The sequence below is a fragment of the Erigeron canadensis genome, chromosome 6 (genome assembly GCF_010389155.1).
Source record: "Erigeron canadensis isolate Cc75 chromosome 6, C_canadensis_v1, whole genome shotgun sequence".
Classification (NCBI taxonomy): Eukaryota; Viridiplantae; Streptophyta; class Magnoliopsida; order Asterales; family Asteraceae; genus Erigeron; species Erigeron canadensis.
Window position 1 is genome coordinate 26,986,350 of NC_057766.1, and position 17,623 is coordinate 27,003,972.

Sequence of the window (17,623 nt, forward strand, 5' to 3'; positions counted from 1 at the left end):
TCTGCGTACTAGGCGGGGTATTGGGCACTTGGAAAAATCTATGGTGGGTATCAACAAGCCGTTCTTGTACCACATGAACAAAAAATTACAAAAAATTACCAGTTAGTTATACTTAATAGAAATTTACAAAAAATTACGAATTTAAGTGTTGTGCGAGAACTTACATAAATGGGCATAGCTGCAGCCTACACCGTCCCATCTTGTCTCGTGTGGGCCCGCAAATAAAACTCAGGCGGCTCCTCACATCGCCCCTCATTATCTTCCTATATATACATTAATCAAAGTTATATATATATATATATATATATATATATATATATGTATGTGTATATCTCTCTCTCTATATATATATACATATGTGGATATAAATATTTACGTATAACTTACAAGGTAACGTCATTCACGCTGAGCGTATGACTGCCGACCGTGAGTACTGACAAGATTATCTTGTCCATGCATGTTATTCGTGTTTCTTTGGGCAGCAATCATCCGGTGCTCGTTGGTCCAGTAACGCAGTAGATAACTCCAGACCTGTGGAGGCATTCCATACGGCGGTTGACCCTCCAATTCTGCCAGTCTCTGTGACCCATCCCTGTCGGTGAACCAAGTCTTCTTGAATTTTGATTTTTTGTCCCTGTAGTTCTTCAGGGCATCCTGACGAATCATCTTAGTCACGGCCTCTCGTAAGGGGTGAGTTTCTGAGTGATCTAGATAGGGTTCCAAGTAGAACCGTCTCTGCAATTCTGTAGTAATAGTTAGCATCTACCCTATTTTTTTAATGACGTATTTAAATTGTAAAAAAATATGTTTTATACCAGAAGCCATTCAGTAAGTCCATCCTTGATGGGCTGAGGCACCTGATCCCACGACTCGTAAATATGTGGGTCGGTAGCGACATAGGTCCCCAAATAGCTATTGTACCATTTGGCGTGGTCCCCGATGGCCTGCCACCTACTAAGATCGTTATTAAACATAAGAGATATACGGCGTCCGAAATTCTGAAACTCCCGCTCCAGATCATTGTTAACAACGACAACTCTCCCTGTGCTAATACCTGCAAAACAAAATAAAATAACAAATATATATACATATTATATATATATATATATATAATATTTATATGCTTAATACATCAATATATACTTACCACCCGTACGCCTACAGCCCCATTCTGGATTCCACCCCCAATTTGGAGGGTCATTGCCACCGTCTCTGCCGTGAAGGGCAACCATTTTAACCTACATAAGTTATATACACAACTTATAAAATAATAAAAACAATCATAAATGTCAAAAAAAGGCGCAAATTAAATTAACATATTTTGGACACAAAATTGTTTTTCAAACTTATTATACCTATAATGACCACATTTTTGCAACTTATTTTTTAAACCTTCTTTTCCAACATTAATATTAACCTAATAACAACTATATTAACAATTACAATCATACTAACATGTGTTTTCTAACATAATACTAACAATCATATTAACAATAACCATAAATTTTCTAACAATCATATAATTTTTAACTATAATAATATAACATTTTAAACAATAATTCTAACTACCAATAATTCCTAAAAATCAATTAATTTCTAAGAATCATATCATTTCTAACTATAATAACATAACCTTTCTAACAATCATATTCTACAAAGTTCTTACAATCAAACTAACAAACATATATTTCCTAACTATAATACTATAACATTTCTATAACTAATATTTTCTAACATATATTTTCTATTCTAACATATATTTTCTATTCTAACATATATTTTCTATAACAAACATATATTTTATAACATTAAACTATAACATTTCTATAACTAATATTTTCTAACATATATTTTATAACATTTTTTTCAACATATATTTTCTAACAAACATATATTTTCTAACATTTATTTTCTATAATTAATAATTTCTATAACAATTTTATAACATTTTTATATATTAAAATAAAAACAACAAGCTAAAGAGTGTTACCTCGTCTGAAAACTGGTTCACCGGAAAAATGAGTAGTCGGAAAACCGGAAAAACTGGGTCGCCGAAAAATCGTTCGCCTGAAAACTGGTTCGCCGGATATCGCCGGAAAAATCGTTCGCCGGAAAACTGGTTCGCCAGTTAACTTATTCGCCGGAAAAAAGTCGCCGCTAATACCGCGTCTGAAAATGGAGGTCGGGACCCCGAAAAACGTGGGACAAACAAATAGGATTGTTAATAAGGAGGATGAGGGGATAGATGGCCGGATTATGCAAATAAAAAGGATATATTGCCTCAAAAATAGCCAGAGTAGGAGCCCGGAAGCCGGGGTGGCCGGATTGTTGATATAGAAGGTGAGGGGATAGATGGCTCGGAGGTGTGAAGAAGAAGAGATAGATGAAAGGAAAGAAAGATCTGCGCGTTTAAATCTATGTAGTCTGTCAGTGGGGTCCACTATTAGCGGCGACGTCGCCGCAAATAGTGGGGTCCATGGCACGTGAAACAGTCGCGTTGAATCTCTGCAGTCTGTCAGTGGAACCCACTATTTGCGGCGATGTCGCCGCTAATAATGGGTAGTGGGGTACCTTGTTTGACCTGGTTGTGTTACGCGCTTCGTTAAAGAAATCTAACTTGTAAGTTAAATACTTAAATGTCTCACTTTCTGTAGCACCAAATAAGGCCTTACCATAAATGTGCGATGAATTTTATCCTATGTGATTTTACACTGTCTTTTTCTTTTGTAAAGCTTACATTAAGCGTTTACATAAACATCAACATAAACACAATGAAGTATTTATTAGTTGATCAATGATAGCGTAACGAGAAGGAAAAATAAAGGTTGATTTACAATATATTTAGATAAAAAAATCTTACAAAAGATTTTAAAGGAGTACTGGGATTCATTTTGTAGTTATTATTGTAGTCAGATGAATCTTATCACCAGTTATACTGTATTTTCGAGTTTTTATTATAAGAAAAGAAAGAAGAAGATTAGATAGGAGAAAAAATGATAGAAAATTATATAAAAAAAAAAGCATTCTTAAGTTGAAAGAAAAGAAAAAAAAGTTGAGAGGTGAATGTATTTCTTGAGTTAGAAGTGAAGGAAAAGAAAGGATAAAAAGATACAATTTTACATTTATAACCTTGTATTAATTAAAACCTTTATAAGTTTGAGGGGTATAATAATAATTTCACCACTTTTCTTTCCAAATCTTGCCAAAAGTGATAAGAAAGTTTTGGGATCAAAACACCTTTTTTTTTCCCTTTCTTTCCCTTCCTTTTCTTTTAAAACAAAAACTCAAAAATACAAAAAATAAAAGTTTCTTACCTTTTTTTTTCTTATCTCCTCAAAATAAAACTTAAGAATGAAACATTAAAGCTGTTTTGACATGATTTATATATGAAAAACATAAATTTTGATATACTAATAATCAATTAATGACATAGTTAATGGTAAAAAGGTGCTAGAACCGAAAGTAGGAACAATAATAAGAAGGAAAATATTAATTAACCTAATTCATAGCTTAAAAATCAATCCAAAATTTCTAAGAATTTAACACATGAATTCTATTAATTTTCTTTTTTAACCCTGTCTCCTGATTTTTTCAAATTTCATCATTTTATAATTAAGTTAATTTTTAAACATATAAATTAGGTTAAATTTATCGTTATGCTAGAAGGAAAGGAAAGGATCCACACGACTCTTAGACTATCTCTAATGAAGATGTTTTTGGGAGCCCTTGGCTGTCCTTGGATATCCTTTGCGGTTGAAGCTTATCCAAAACTAAAGATTTTTTAATGCATGTCCTTACCCAAAGGCATGCCCTTAAGTGCCCTTACTTATATTTTTTTTGTTTTGTTTTTGGTGGAGTTAAAGGATATGTAAGGATGTTTGTATGGTTGAAGATAAATTTATAGGATTTTAAAGATTTATATAAATATATAAAAATTTGTAAAGATATGATGTGACAACTCAAGGATGTTTAAGAACGTCCTTAATATTAGAGATAGCCTTTGTAAAAAAATGATACGTTAGGAATCAATACTTAAATCATTTTATTAAAAAAGAAGAAAAAATCATCCACTGCACTTGGTAAGAAAATCCTTGGAAAACTACAAAATAAAAGTGGGACACCCGACAAGGCTTAGTGGCTATGTTTGAGGTGAGGCGCCGAAATCTAATAATTTTTATAAAAAAAAAAAATTTAATGGCTTGACTCCTCTGGAATAATGTAGGTACCCTCAAACTGATGAGAGATATCAGTCTTGCCACCGCCACCAACTCCCCATAATCCAACCATCTGGACATCACCCATCCCATTTGTAAACGAGCTATCATTTCTTGCGATCGAGTCCTCATTCCGACAATTAGCTGGCCATCATCTGAAATAGACGGCTGGAGCAATCTATCCAAAATTGTATCGGCAATTTGTTTTATGACTATTGCTTCATGCCTGCACATGAGCATATATATACAATTAGCGCATGCTTTGAAGTACTAATTAATATTAAACCCCAGAATTTATATATGATGAAGAGCTGTACACAAATCTTAAAAATGTAATATAACCATTTTAACTTGCAAATACAAATTCTAAAAATTTTCAACACAACACCACCCTAGCTAGCTAGGTTTGAATAAGAAATGTAAATGAAGATGCATGAAATTAATTGTCAGTAGATACCAAACACTAAAACTAGAATAAATTTAGTTAAGCGATATTGGCTCATACGCTCCGGAAATATATTTAACAAGACAACCGTTTGAGAGACCAAATCAATATATCTGCTAAAACATGAACATAATTATGAGATTATTTAGACAAGAGGTAAAATCATACGTAAATCGGAAGATCGAGGTAATGACAATCACACATGTTAAATTTTGAATGTATTAGCTAGATCTCAGTATGTATCGATCTTAATTATATACTACCGGTTTTGTTTCCTGGATATTAGCTGGACTACTACACTCTCATGGTGCTTCGAAAGGCAAAACGCCCGGCCCGGTAGAAATGGGGATGGATGAGGGATAACGGACCCATGTTTCCCATCAGAAAAAGAACGATGAAGATGAAAGAAAACACTTCTCAGATGACCCTAGCTTGGTGACAACCTTCTCTGGTTTTAATCTAGCAGATGCTTGTTCCAACAATAAACTATGATGTCTGTTCGAGAAAAATGGGAATATTATCTGCGATGCTTTCATCTCTAAGAAGCGAGATAAAGAATATATAACATGTTTGGATTTGTGAAGTTCAAAAGGGTTTCTGACCCATATGCCATGGAGGAATCCTTAAAACCGATCAAGTGTGATGGGGCAATTCTTTCTATGAACCTAGCTAGCCAGATTCGGTAAAAATCAAAAACTTATGATCAATTACAACTTCCATAACCAGAGTAAATATATACAAACAGTCGCATCTATTCACCCAATTTACGTTTCATACCATAATAGTAAATAATAATATGAATTTGAACATCTAAAACTTATATATGGTTGCTCTAAAATCCTAGAACTTATACAAGAACTTATAAACGAAAATTACCCGTTAGCAATGTTTTTGGGTTCCCATCCAGGAAGGTTACTTGCATCAACAAGTGCTTTTCTCCATGACTCCATTTTGGTGATGTTGTTTGCCTCTTGCTTAGCAAATCCATTTCCAAAATCCCCATTCTGTTCTCTTACTTGAGAAGGGTCCACGTCATAGAATATGGGCATAACGATTAGCCCAGACTCATCTTTGTATTTCACGATATACTCGAGTTCATCCAAGCACCAAGAAGAATTTGCATAGTTTTTGGAGAATATAATGACAGCTATATGTGATTGTTTAATAGCATTAAAGAGGGATGGACCGATGGATACACCCCGTGGAAGAGTTTCATCATCTTTATAAGTGTAAATTAGGCGTTGTTGGAGGGCGGAGTAGAGATGATCTACAAATGTTTTGCGGGTATCTTCTCCTCTAAAACTTAGAAATACATCATAAGCAGCGGGTGCAGATGAAGATTGAGAAGATGACGATGAAGATGCCATTGAAAGGTTTAGAGAGCAGAATTTTGATCGGATATATTGGAATTATAGAAAATAATATGAAGGAAAGAGAACAGAATTTTGATCGGATATATTGGAATTAATAAGTTCAGGGTTGACCATACTTTTGAAGATATAGCAATTTAGTCTCTACTTCCAAATTCACTTTTTGTCAATAATAGCCCCTAGACATCATTCCATATTCTTTTTCTGTGTAATATATATATACTGAACTGAGAGACATACTCACATACTAAAACAAAACGATTAGTTATTTAACTGATGAAGTACCCAGATATTAGAAAACGCCCTAAGTTTATTACTTTTAGAAAACCTTCGACGTCGCTATAGGCCAAGCCCTATACCTCTAGTCCTCTACCAATGCCTTGATTAGTTAGTGGGGCACCTCTCCATCTTATGCGTCTACTGGTAATGCGCTTGAGCTAGTGTGACTGGATCTCTCAATCCCCCTTACATAAAGCAGAGCATGATATGTTCTGTACGAGCATACTGAACATGTCATGTTTAAGTAACGTTGTAGATTGGGTTTTGTTTAAGTATATAAAGACCGAATATCATTTCAAAGGGTTAAACTCTCAGATATTTAAAACGTGAAAGACTAAACCATACAAAAAAGGATGGATCAACGGCTGTGGGGGATATCGCTACCTACTACTCAACAATTGTCAAGAACAATTTACAAAGCCATGTATCTAAAGAAAAAAGAACCTAAGACTATGAGACATATAGATCTATAAAATGCAAATCACATAAACGATCTAACATAAACAGAGCTTTATAGTAATATAAACACCCAAATTTTATGTTTTCTTTTTTATCTACTTTTGTCAAAAAAAAAACAATTTATGTATAATATCATATACGACTTAATCCTATATAAAACACCCCTTAAAAATAAAAGGAGAAAAAATTTCACCGATGAGCCACGTATCAGGCACACTGGCACAGGTGCCTGCTACCATGATAGTCTTGGAGAAAATTCCTTTTACCATTTCAACCATAACACTTCAACAAACAACTTGATGCTTAGAACGTGTTTATATACATCAAAATAACATTTTAAACCACATTCAAATTTTATTACAGTTTGTTATCAAGTGGACACAAAAGCAACAGTTTCAGATGGCATGATGGGCAATATCTTAATCGTCCATGTACAACTTAATTACTTTGATTCACCACACTAGATGTTGTCAGAAACAACCATTTTGTATTAACCTCTAGTTGCATTAATGCTCAAGGGATGCCCATTCACATCCTTAACATCTATGCGCCTAATGATCCTTTTAGAAGAGCTCTCTGGTCTGGCTTGCTCAACATTAAATCCTCTCGGCAAGGTTTTTGGGTGCTTATGGGGGGTTTCGATGAAGTCCGTTATCAGCATGAATGGTGAACACTTAATTTAGTGGCCTAAATGCCGATTACTATAACTCTTTAATTTCCCAAGGAGATCTATGGGAATATCAAATGGGAAGCTATATGTACACTTATTGGAGGGAGAATGGGAAGAAACAAATTAAGTTGGATAGATTCTTGGTGTGTAGCTACTTTGGGGAGCACAAAACCATGCCTACTGTCCCCGCTGTGGATAAGAAAGAATCAGATCATAGCCTAATCAATTCTTTCCACGGTAAACAATGATTTTGGCCCAATACCGTATAAAGTCATTTCCTCATGGTTAAAAGGCATTTGTAGAAACATCTTGTAGCCAATTTCGGTTTGTGGGTTCTGGAGACCTTGCTCTGATCATCGAATTAAAATTCTTTTAGTCACAAACTCGAACCGGATTCTTTCAGATAGTCAAAATCGTGATGGGAGTTTGCTAAATATGAAATCTCGGTTTGTGGATTCTAGAGATGTTGCTCTGTCTAGACAACTTACCACCCTAGAGATCGATGCCAGATTGCAGAGCATGAAAATATGAAATGCCAAGAGCAGGATCAAATAATTGGACATTATCCACAACCAGCAAATCTGGGACGTCATCCAGTTCAAAGCTTGGGCAGAACAGAGACAAGGGAAGCTAAGGGTGCGTTTAGTTTGGGAAACACCCCCTGTTTTCCATTTTTGTTTTTCAAGAAAACATGGAAAACAGAAAACGTGATCAAATCATAGATTTCTAAAAATGTTTTCCAAGAAAACAGAAAACACAGTTTTCCACTTTTTTATGAGAAATTAGAAAACACTTTTTTATTGTATTCTATTTTTCATTTTCCACATATTACCACTCCCTTTACGCCCCCGTCCTTGCCCCCCGTCAAACCCCGGCCCCACCCGAGCCCCAATCTTCCACTTAATCAAGTATATTAGAACATGTTTTTTAATATGGAAAATGAAAATAGCATTTTCTAGTTTTAAACGCCTTTTCAAAAGTTCCATTTGTTTTCTAGAGATAAAAAACTCCTATTTTATAGAAAATTGAAAATGAAAAATTAGAAACATTTTCCACAACTAAACACGCCCTAAGCTCTTCGAGCTTTCTCTGCCAGCTCTATGAGAAGGACCCCATGGAACGATATTGCACGTCTTGTTCCAAACAAGGTTATTAAAAGTAAAACTTAAAACTTCGTTCGAAAAAGTCAAGTACAACTGGTGCAGCCAACAAAGAGAAGTCCAACCAGCAGCCGTCAGCTCCTAACTCTAATGCCTATAGGATCTTATGTAGTGTGGTGGCCGGCCTTCCTACCAGAACTGCGGACGGGCATTGTTGGTATAGTTTAAAAATCTAGAACACGATGGGCTATTGACAGTGACGAAATTACAGCCTAAGATCATGGTGTCATAAAGGCTAATTAAAACCTCTAATGCTCACATACATGGGGTGAGTTTAAATGGAGAATGGTTCATTTCGGTACCACTTATCAAGGAAGCTGCTAGCGCATGTTTTGTAGAAAGATTTCAGGAGCCATTGCCTACTAGGCCAAGAGTTTCTTGCCAACACTTAGGCACTTGTCTGACTTGGTTTGGGATATTTTGATCAGACCGTTTGCAATGGATGAAATTATAAAAGCACTCAAAGAATGTGACTGAGAAAGAGCTCCCGGACTAGACAATTTTAACTTTACTTATATCAAGTCATACTGGTCAGGGTTGGAGTTAGAATTCTTCAGAATTTCATTCCAAAGAAACTCTCACTCAGGTGATTACGTCTACATTCATTGCTCTTATTCCAAAAGGTAAGGACCCTGTTGATCTAAATTATTACCGCCCAATTTCGCTTATTGGGTGCATGAACAAAATGGCTATCTAAGGTTCTCGTGAACCATTTGAAAGTTGTTTTTAATGGGTTGATTTCTGCAGAAAAGATTCTTTTCTAACCGAAGTATTCTCAATAGCCCTATATAGCAATGAACTACTTTCTTGGCTTAATAAACAAAACGGGAGGGCTTTTATCTTAAATGAACTACTCAATTGGAACTTTCTTGATTCTGTCCTAAAGCGAATGAATTTCCCACCCAAGTGGAAAGCTCATGACATATTAAATAATATACATATAATTGAATAATATATGACTTTGAACATTGAAAACTTGTCCAAACACCTCGAAAATATATAAAAACTATTGAAAGATAAAAGGAAATTACCCGTTAGCAATGTTTTTGGGTACCCAACCAGAAAGATTACTTGCATCAACAAGTGCTTTTCTCCATGACTCAATTTTGGTAATATTGTTTGCCTCTTGCTTAGTAAATCCTTTTCCAAATTCCCCTTTTTGTTTACTTACATCAGATGGTTCCACGTCATAGAATACAGGCATAACGATCAGCCCAGTCTCATCTTTGCATTTCATAATATACTCGAGTTCGTCCAAGCACCGAGAAGAATCCGCATAGTTTCTGGAGAATATAATGAGAGCTATATGTGATTGTTTGATAGTCTCTAAGAAGGATGGATGAATGGATACACCCTGATGAAGTGTTTCATCATCTATATTAGTGTGGATGAGGCGTTGTTGGAGGGCGGAGTATAGATGATCTACAAAGGTCTTGCGAGTATCTTCTCTTCTAAAACTTAGAAATACATCATAAGAAGCGGGTGTAGAAGATTGAGAAGATGACAATGAAGATACCATTGAAAGGTTTGGAATGGGTAAAGTCCTTTACTTCTTTAACCGGTTGACTGAAATAGTGTTGAAGTTGAACCTAAAGCAGCCTGTGATTTATCTACAAGCATATATAAATTATAAAGATAAAAGACCAAAAAACAAAAGGTAAAACGACAACATAATGAAGAATTATATTCTGTTTATCGTATATTTTATCAAGGATGTTAAGATGCAAGTCCTAATTTCGCTCTTGATTTTAGCTAAAAATTTCAGCTACCAGTTCCCTACCACCACTATGGACTTGATTTTGGGACTCATATCAAAACAGTGCTATGATTTATCCTTCAACCGTTTTCAACTGACACTTTTTTTTCTGCACAGAGGATGTCCAAAAACGAGTTATTAGAAATATCTCCTCAAATTAACAGCCCCTGCACCTTTTTGACATGTATCCCCAATAACAAAGATCTCTATTTTGCCCTTTCACCAACTAACCCCCAAATTCCCACAATTTAAATCTTTCAATGGAATACTTTAATTCAAAACATACAAGTAAATAATCACATCGTTACAGGCTATATAATTTAATAACATCATCTTTTAATATCAAAAATCACTGAACCTCATTTTCGTTATTTCATAAGTTTTTAATTAACGTCGATAATAATACTAACAAAAAAATTAGAAGAAGATTACCTTACACTTCAATTTTTGCTTTATAAACGATGTTGGCTTTATTTCCTTCTCCTCCTTCCTTCACCACCGCACAGTCACACACTTTTCTTTTTAATGAATCCACTTTTTTATTTCTATATTAAAAACCTGAATTTTATTAAATTTGGAATGTGTGCACATAACCCCCTCATGTTTCATCCATTCAAATATAACCACAAAACTTCTAGAATTGCTATTTGCCAAGTGTCAGACACCAACATGAAGCGAGTAGTAACAAAGTCTCTTTTCTTTTGACAACCTTCGACTCATTTTCTAACAATTAACAAAGCCAAGTGGGCGGTGAACAGTAGATATGTATGTAGCGTTAGCAAGTAAAGTCATGATGAACAGTAATTCTGGCACTACATGACATTTCACCATTTTTCTGGCAAGCGTGTACAAACCAAAACGTTTGACCATTAACACCTTAAACATTACTCGTATAAAATAATGTTGCTTGAATACTTTACACATCATATCACACATACAATCATTTTAATATAAACTAAATAGAACAAAAAAAACTAATCTCTTACATGAGAAATAGAACAAAAAAGAGAACCCAAACATTAGTTTGAGCATTACGGGCCTCCAAAGAATCAAATCAAAGGAGATAATTGTCCTTCGAGATTTAGCTGAAGGAGAACCCAAATGAGTCCATGAACCTTCCGAGCGAAGATAAATCTTTAACGCCTTCTTTCCGAGCGAAGAACAATCGTTATAGCATCCGCCGAGTCATGTAGAATCTTGAAGTTAGGTCCATAATCTGAAAGTTCAGAAGAATCTGTTAATGTATCTCTTAGACCATCTCTGCTATTCCTGGAAACGAGCCTAACTCCAAGCCATGGTCATTAAGGGAAAATGATAGGTGGTTGTATGTATAATGATCCCACCAAGAAGTGTGTCTCAATGAACCAAATGAAATATACCCCACCCATGTCCTCTTATCTCCACTACCCTCCTCCCAAACCACATCATTTTGTCGAGAATCCATACCCTTGCTCATTGGTTGGTTCAAACCTATCAATACATGTTGAAAGTAGTATTCATGTATGCGAACAGCACACACTAAGAATCCACTGAAGTCATCACACCAGTTGTTTGGAAGTTGCAACGTACATCTACTTCCTTTACAGAGACGGGGTATAAACCCCTTTGGAATCTCAAGGCCTTCCAGTTCAAGAAGCATAGAGTGATCTTCGATAGCATTTCCCTAATCATTCAAAATACAGTGTGAAAATTTATAAACCCCTTTCGAGATCAATCAATTGATTGATATTAAAAAGGAAAAAAATCAAAGAGAGGTCTACCTGAAGCATGGATTCTAATAATCTGTCGCCATCGGTCACAATACTCCCATACATAAGTGAGACAAGACATAAGTTTTTACAATCTGTGTGACAATCTCCAACAGTTGTAAGTGAGTGGCATTGGTCTGCTTTGAGAATAGCCAAACTTCATGGGAGCTCGGGCAATTCTACAAGGCTTCCACATGAGGTCAGGTTGAGGAGTTTGAGCTGAATAAGTTGTGAGAGGCTGAAATCTATCCGTATAAATTCGTTACTACTTAGATCTAGCTCTTGTAAGTTGGATAACTCGCCAATATCTGATGGAATTTCTCCATCTTTGATCTTCATATAATGGAGACGCAACCTTCTTAAGCTACGCGGAAAGTGATGGAACATCAATGTATTTATTCTTTGACAAGTAGAAAACTTTGATCTCGATTAAATGTGTTAAGGCAATCAAGTTGAATTCTGTGCCCTCTAGTTTAGGACCAAGTATTTGATCATCAATCACATTGAATGAAATAAGGTTGGTACAACGCTCTCCAATTGATGACGGTAGAATTTTTATCCCAGTATTATCCAAAGACAGCATTACCAAGCTTTCCATGTTTGCTTGGACCTTCGGGAACTCCAAAATCGCATCACAGTGCTTTATTATAAGAGTCTTCAGTTTTTGCAGGCAGACAATTGTTGGGAAACATTTGAAGATGGGAGCAAAATTTTACTTGTATGAATTCAAGACTGGTATGATATCCAAGTGATGGGTGGATCTCTTCTAACCTGAAACAGCCATCGAGAATAAACTTTTGAAGACAAGGAAGTCCACTGAAGTCTGGTGCGCTAAGTAGGTTGTCCATATCAAGGAGTTCAAGCACTTTCAAACTTGGTAGACACTACAAGTTCATACAGAGTTAAATTACAAAAAATGGCATAATTTAAGATGGAGCATAAGGAGGAAAAGTGCACCAAGAAAAGACACATTATGATCCCATACCATTTTTACCATATACTAGTATGGCCCATGCTTTTAAGTTGCTTGCTGGTGATTTTTACAAATACCTTAAACATCATCTTCCGAGTTCACCTAATATTAACTGATCGAGATAAGAGAGCACGCATGAATATCCATCTACCTCATGCATTTGTTAGAAAACCATATTAATTACATCCAAATTGAGATGGATTTCAATTCACCATCTTTTTTTTTTCACCCAGTCCTCATTAATAAAAAATCGACCTAGATAGGGGTGTCATTTTGTAAGAGTTTTAAATTGTTCAGGACTTCAGGCTGAGATGAATTTTGAATATTAAACTAAAGACCGAACCTGCAAATAAAGAATTTGAATTAAATTCTTCACTCCGAGTTTTGCAGTTTAAAAGAAGTTGACAGTTTTAAAAAATAACAATTATTACACTTTGAGTTATCAAATGACATCTTTTACCCCTTGACTGAAATTAATGTTTTTCATGAACATGGTAACTATTAGTTTACTTTTGGGTCAATATACGAAATTGATCAAATATTCCACCCATATTCAGAAGTGTACAATAACATTGAGATAATACAAAATGGTATAGTGGACAATAAATATAGGACATAGGGAATACATGTTAATGAATTGAACTATTAAAGTTACCTTGTAAGCCATCCAAAGTTCTTTTTGTAAGCTTCCATGCAATTTTATAGCAACTAGCTTCACCGGTTGAAAACTGTCTGGGAAGGGACTTGCAGGATAATTCCTCCAATATATATATTTTAACTCATTTGAAAGAAAACTAAGCCCTCCATCATACTCGTCAGGAAATATATTCACTCTAACCCTAAGCCATCTTAAGTGTTTCATGTTTGAAACAATCATACACAAGCGTGATCCATCACCGAGTGGATTAGCCCAATTATCAATATATTCTATTGCTTCAATCTTGTTATTTTCCTGTAATAATGGAGGAAACAATGTGTAAGTTTAGTTAGAGTATATCTATAATTTTCACATTTGTGTGTTATTCAGTACTTGCCTCGTAATATATAGTTCAAAAAGCTAGTGAGCTTAGTACTTTACCGCTATTGCACCACGAGTACACATGTTATGGATTTCATCACGTTTCCAAACTCTGCTTTTTTTTTTTCCAGGATTGTCGTGATTTTCACCTCTGACAATGAAGAGTTCCATTTCCAAACATGCTTGACTCCTCTCGAATATTCTCCACAATGCAGCTACACTCAAACTGATTAGAGATTTCCATATAAACGGAAGTTGCAAGAGCAGTCTTGCCACCGCCACCAACCCCCCATATTCCAACCATGTGTACGTCACCTGACCCCATTTCTAATTGTGCTATCATTTCTTGCAATCGTATCCTCATTCCAACAAGGCCATCATCAAGATAAGAAACAGAGGGAAACAATCTATCAAAATTTGCATCGACAATTTCTTTTATGACTTTTGTTTCATGCCTGCACATTGGATATACATGTGCATAATTAGCATATACTCACATTCACAAAGTACTAAGTAATAACTTGGGGTAAATTATAGAGATGGTACCTGTGTTTTGTTCGAAATGACCGGTTTCATCCTAAATTTTAAAAATTATGTCAGCCATACCTAGTGTTTACATTTTCCCTCTTGGACCATACCCATACAACCCACGTATGGTCCGTAAGAAAAAAGGTAACTTACAAAAATTACTCCTGTGGGTATGGTCCGAGTGGAAAGTTGTAAACCCTGGGTATGACTAGCGAAATTTTTAATATTTAGGATGAAACCAGTCATTTTGAACAAAAACGCACATACCAGCAGGTACAGATTGGGAAGATGATGATGAAGATGCCATTGAAATGTTTGGAATCATTAAACTCCTTTGCTTTTTTTATCTAAGTGGCTGAAATAATGTGGAATGTAAAGAAACCTGTGACTTATGCTTTCCAGCTAACTGCATCTAATAATTGAGAACAATTTTAATCTTTATCTACAATCATAAATATTAGGATAATAATAAGTTAAAACACCAAGAAACAAAAGGTAAAACAACATAATGAAGAATTATATTTTATTTCATAAGAAAACAAAAGGACAAATGATTTATTTCGGACGGCTACAAAAGACAAATGATTAAGCTCTAAGTTCTCTATGGAATCTCCAGATATCTTGGTGTCTTCCAAGGTGACATAAGGCCGTCCAAAAACAAGTAACATCTCCTCAAATCAATTCCACTTAATGTACTTTGTTCATCACTACTACAACCTATATCTTTTTTGACATGCTTAATCTCAATTCAAACGACTACAGTTTATATCTTTTAAATCCACTTTTTAAAGTCATCTATTCTATCAAAATAAAATTAACACTGGTAAATCTTTTCAAAAATCTCATTTTTGCTTTTTCGATTTTAACACCATCTTCTTCAGTTACTCTTAAATTCCTACAATAAATCTTTTCAATAGAATTCTTTCAAATCAGATCACTAGTCTTTTAACATACAAGTCAATAATAACATTGTTACAGCCTATTTAAGTCAATAATAACATCTTTACCGCCTATTTAAGTTAATAACATCTTATTTTAATATTCAAATCACTAAACACATTACTTTCTTTCATAAGGTTTAAATTAACGTCAATAATAATAAAGAAAAGAAAATTACCTGTTAGAAACATTTTTGGGTTCCCGCATCCAGAAAAGACTTGCATCAATAGCAGCTCCTTTTCTGAAATCCCCCTTTTGTTTTCTTACATCAGATGGATCCATGTCATAGAATACGGGCATAACAATTAGCCCAGTCTCATTCTTGCACTTCATGATGTACTCAAAAAGTATCCGCATAGTTTTGGGAGAATACTATGGGAGCTATATGTGATTGCTTGATAGCCTTAAGGAGGGACAGACTGATTGATGCACCCCGATGAAGTGTTTCATCATCTATATAAGTGTGGATGAGGCGTTGTTGGAGGGCAGAGTAGAGATGATCTACAAAGGTCTTGCGGGTATCTTCTCTCCTGAAACTTAGAAATACATCATAAAATGCGGGTGCAGATTGAGAAGATGACGATGAAGTTGCCATTAAAAAGGTTTGGAATTGGTAAAGTCCTTTGCTTTCTTAACCGATTGACTGAAATGGAGCTGAAGTTGAACGTAAAGAAGCCTGTGATCTATCTGCAAGCATATATAAACTATTCGGATAAAAGACCAAAAAGCAAAAGGTAAAACGACAACATAATGAAGAATTATATTCTGTTTATACTATATTTTAGCTTAAAATTTCAGCTACCACTTCCCTACCACCACTACGGACTTATTTTGTTACTCTATCAAAACGGAGCTATGATTTCTCTTTCAACCGTTTTGAACTGACACTTTTGTTTTTCTGCACAGAGGATGTCCAAAAACGAGTTTTTACAAATATTTCCTCAAATTAATTCCACTTAATGTTATTCACTACAATTAACAGCCCCTACATCTTAACCTCTATATAAACAACTTTAAATCCAGCTTGAAACTATTTTATCATAATACACTTAACACTATTTTGATCAAATTGACAAAGATCTCTCTTTTGCCTTTTCACCAACTAACAACCCCCAAATTCCCACAACTTAAAAATCTTTCAATGGAATTCTTTCAATTCAAATCACTAATTTTTTAACATATAAGTAAATAATCACATCGTTACAGCCTGTTTAAATCAATAATAACATCGTTACAGGCTATTTAAGTTAATAACATCATCTTTTAATATCAAAAAACAATAAACCCCATTTTCCTTTTTTTTTCATAAGTTTTTAATTAACGTCAATACTAATACTAAAAAACAAAAAGAAAAAAGAAGAAGATTACCTTAAATGTAATTATAGGATATTAAACACTTCAATTTTTGCTTAAATTCGATGTTGGCTTGATTTCCTTCTCCTTCCTTCCTTCCTTTAACACCACACATACACCCACTACACACTTTCTTCTGTTCTTTTTAAAGAATCACCTTTTTATTTCTGTATTAAAATCTGAATTTTATTAAAAAGTTGGAATATGTACACATAACCCCCTCATGTTTCATTCATTCAAATATAACCACAAAACTTCTAGCCTTGATGATATATGATTTTGATTCATTTAGGTTACCTCAAATTCCTCATGGCCTTGGCATCTCACGAGCTCTTTTCTACATAATAGGAGGTGGTAAATGGTTCGGGAGATAGAAAAACGGTGGATGATTTCCTGACACCGCCTTCTCGTACGAATAACTTGTGCTACCACAAACATGAAGCTAAGTGGACGATGAACAGTAGTTTGTAAGATATCGTTATGAGTGTGTTGGGTCATTACGACCCGAAACAGCTACCATAGCGCAAAAAGTAACAATAAGCAGCAAATTTATTCGGGATTCTCACACATTGACCTGGCGGATAAACAAACAGCACAAGAATGACCAATGTCGCATAAGCTATTATTAAAAACCTATATCAATTATCATCGTGTCATAACTGTCATAGCGGCATTATGTCGCCATTCCAACCCAAAATTCTACATATTGTT

At 34.9% G+C, this 17,623-nt stretch overlaps 2 protein-coding genes and 1 pseudogene across 3 annotated transcripts; all 3 read right to left on the reverse strand.

Moving 5' to 3' along the window:
- Nucleotides 1-4,018: 4,018 nt before the first annotated feature.
- On the reverse strand, nt 4,019-10,236 carry LOC122604594. Its single transcript, XM_043777473.1, has 3 exons — nt 9,629-10,236; nt 5,536-6,060; nt 4,019-4,440 (listed from the first exon to the last, which is right to left on the reverse strand). Exons 1-3 carry the CDS (start codon nt 10,114-10,116, stop codon nt 4,038-4,040), a joined length of 1,416 nt encoding a protein of 471 aa, XP_043633408.1. The 5' UTR covers nt 10,117-10,236; the 3' UTR covers nt 4,019-4,037.
- Nucleotides 10,237-11,200: 964 nt separating this feature from the next.
- Nucleotides 11,201-12,458, reverse strand: LOC122603282 (annotated as a pseudogene).
- A 250-nt stretch (nt 12,459-12,708) lies between these two features.
- On the reverse strand, nt 12,709-17,043 carry LOC122603281 (disease resistance protein Roq1-like). 2 transcript variants are annotated; one of them, XM_043775951.1, is made up of 6 exons: nt 16,928-17,043; nt 15,738-16,246; nt 15,003-15,062; nt 14,153-14,547; nt 13,730-14,026; nt 12,709-12,985 (listed from the first exon to the last, which is right to left on the reverse strand). In XM_043775951.1, exons 4-6 carry the CDS (start codon nt 14,261-14,263, stop codon nt 12,734-12,736), a joined length of 660 nt encoding a protein of 219 aa, XP_043631886.1. In that variant the 5' UTR covers nt 14,264-14,547; nt 15,003-15,062; nt 15,738-16,246; nt 16,928-17,043; the 3' UTR covers nt 12,709-12,733. The 2 variants fall into 2 exon arrangements, with proteins under 2 accessions (XP_043631886.1, XP_043631885.1); XM_043775950.1 differs by lacking the exons at nt 15,738-16,246; nt 16,928-17,043 and having other exon boundaries at nt 14,153-15,717.
- Between the last annotated feature and the right edge of the window lie 580 nt (nt 17,044-17,623).

Coding starts and splice junctions, on each gene's coding strand:
- LOC122604594 (XM_043777473.1), bottom strand. CDS start 10,116: ATGGTATCTTCATTGTCATCTTCTCAATCTTCTACACCCGCTTCTTAT. Junction 6,061..9,628: donor CCCAAAAACATTGCTAACGG/GTAATTTCCTTT, acceptor ATAATTCCAATA/TATCCGATCAAAATTCTGCT. Junction 4,441..5,535: donor CCCAAAAACATTGCTAACGG/GTAATTTTCGTT, acceptor GCTCATGTGCAG/GCATGAAGCAATAGTCATAA.
- LOC122603281 (XM_043775951.1), bottom strand. CDS start 14,263: ATGGAACTCTTCATTGTCAGAGGTGAAAATCACGACAATCCTGGAAAA. Junction 14,027..14,152: donor GTACTCGTGGTGCAATAGCG/GTAAAGTACTAA, acceptor CCATTATTACAG/GAAAATAACAAGATTGAAGC. Junction 12,986..13,729: donor AACTTTGGATGGCTTACAAG/GTAACTTTAATA, acceptor ATGAACTTGTAG/TGTCTACCAAGTTTGAAAGT.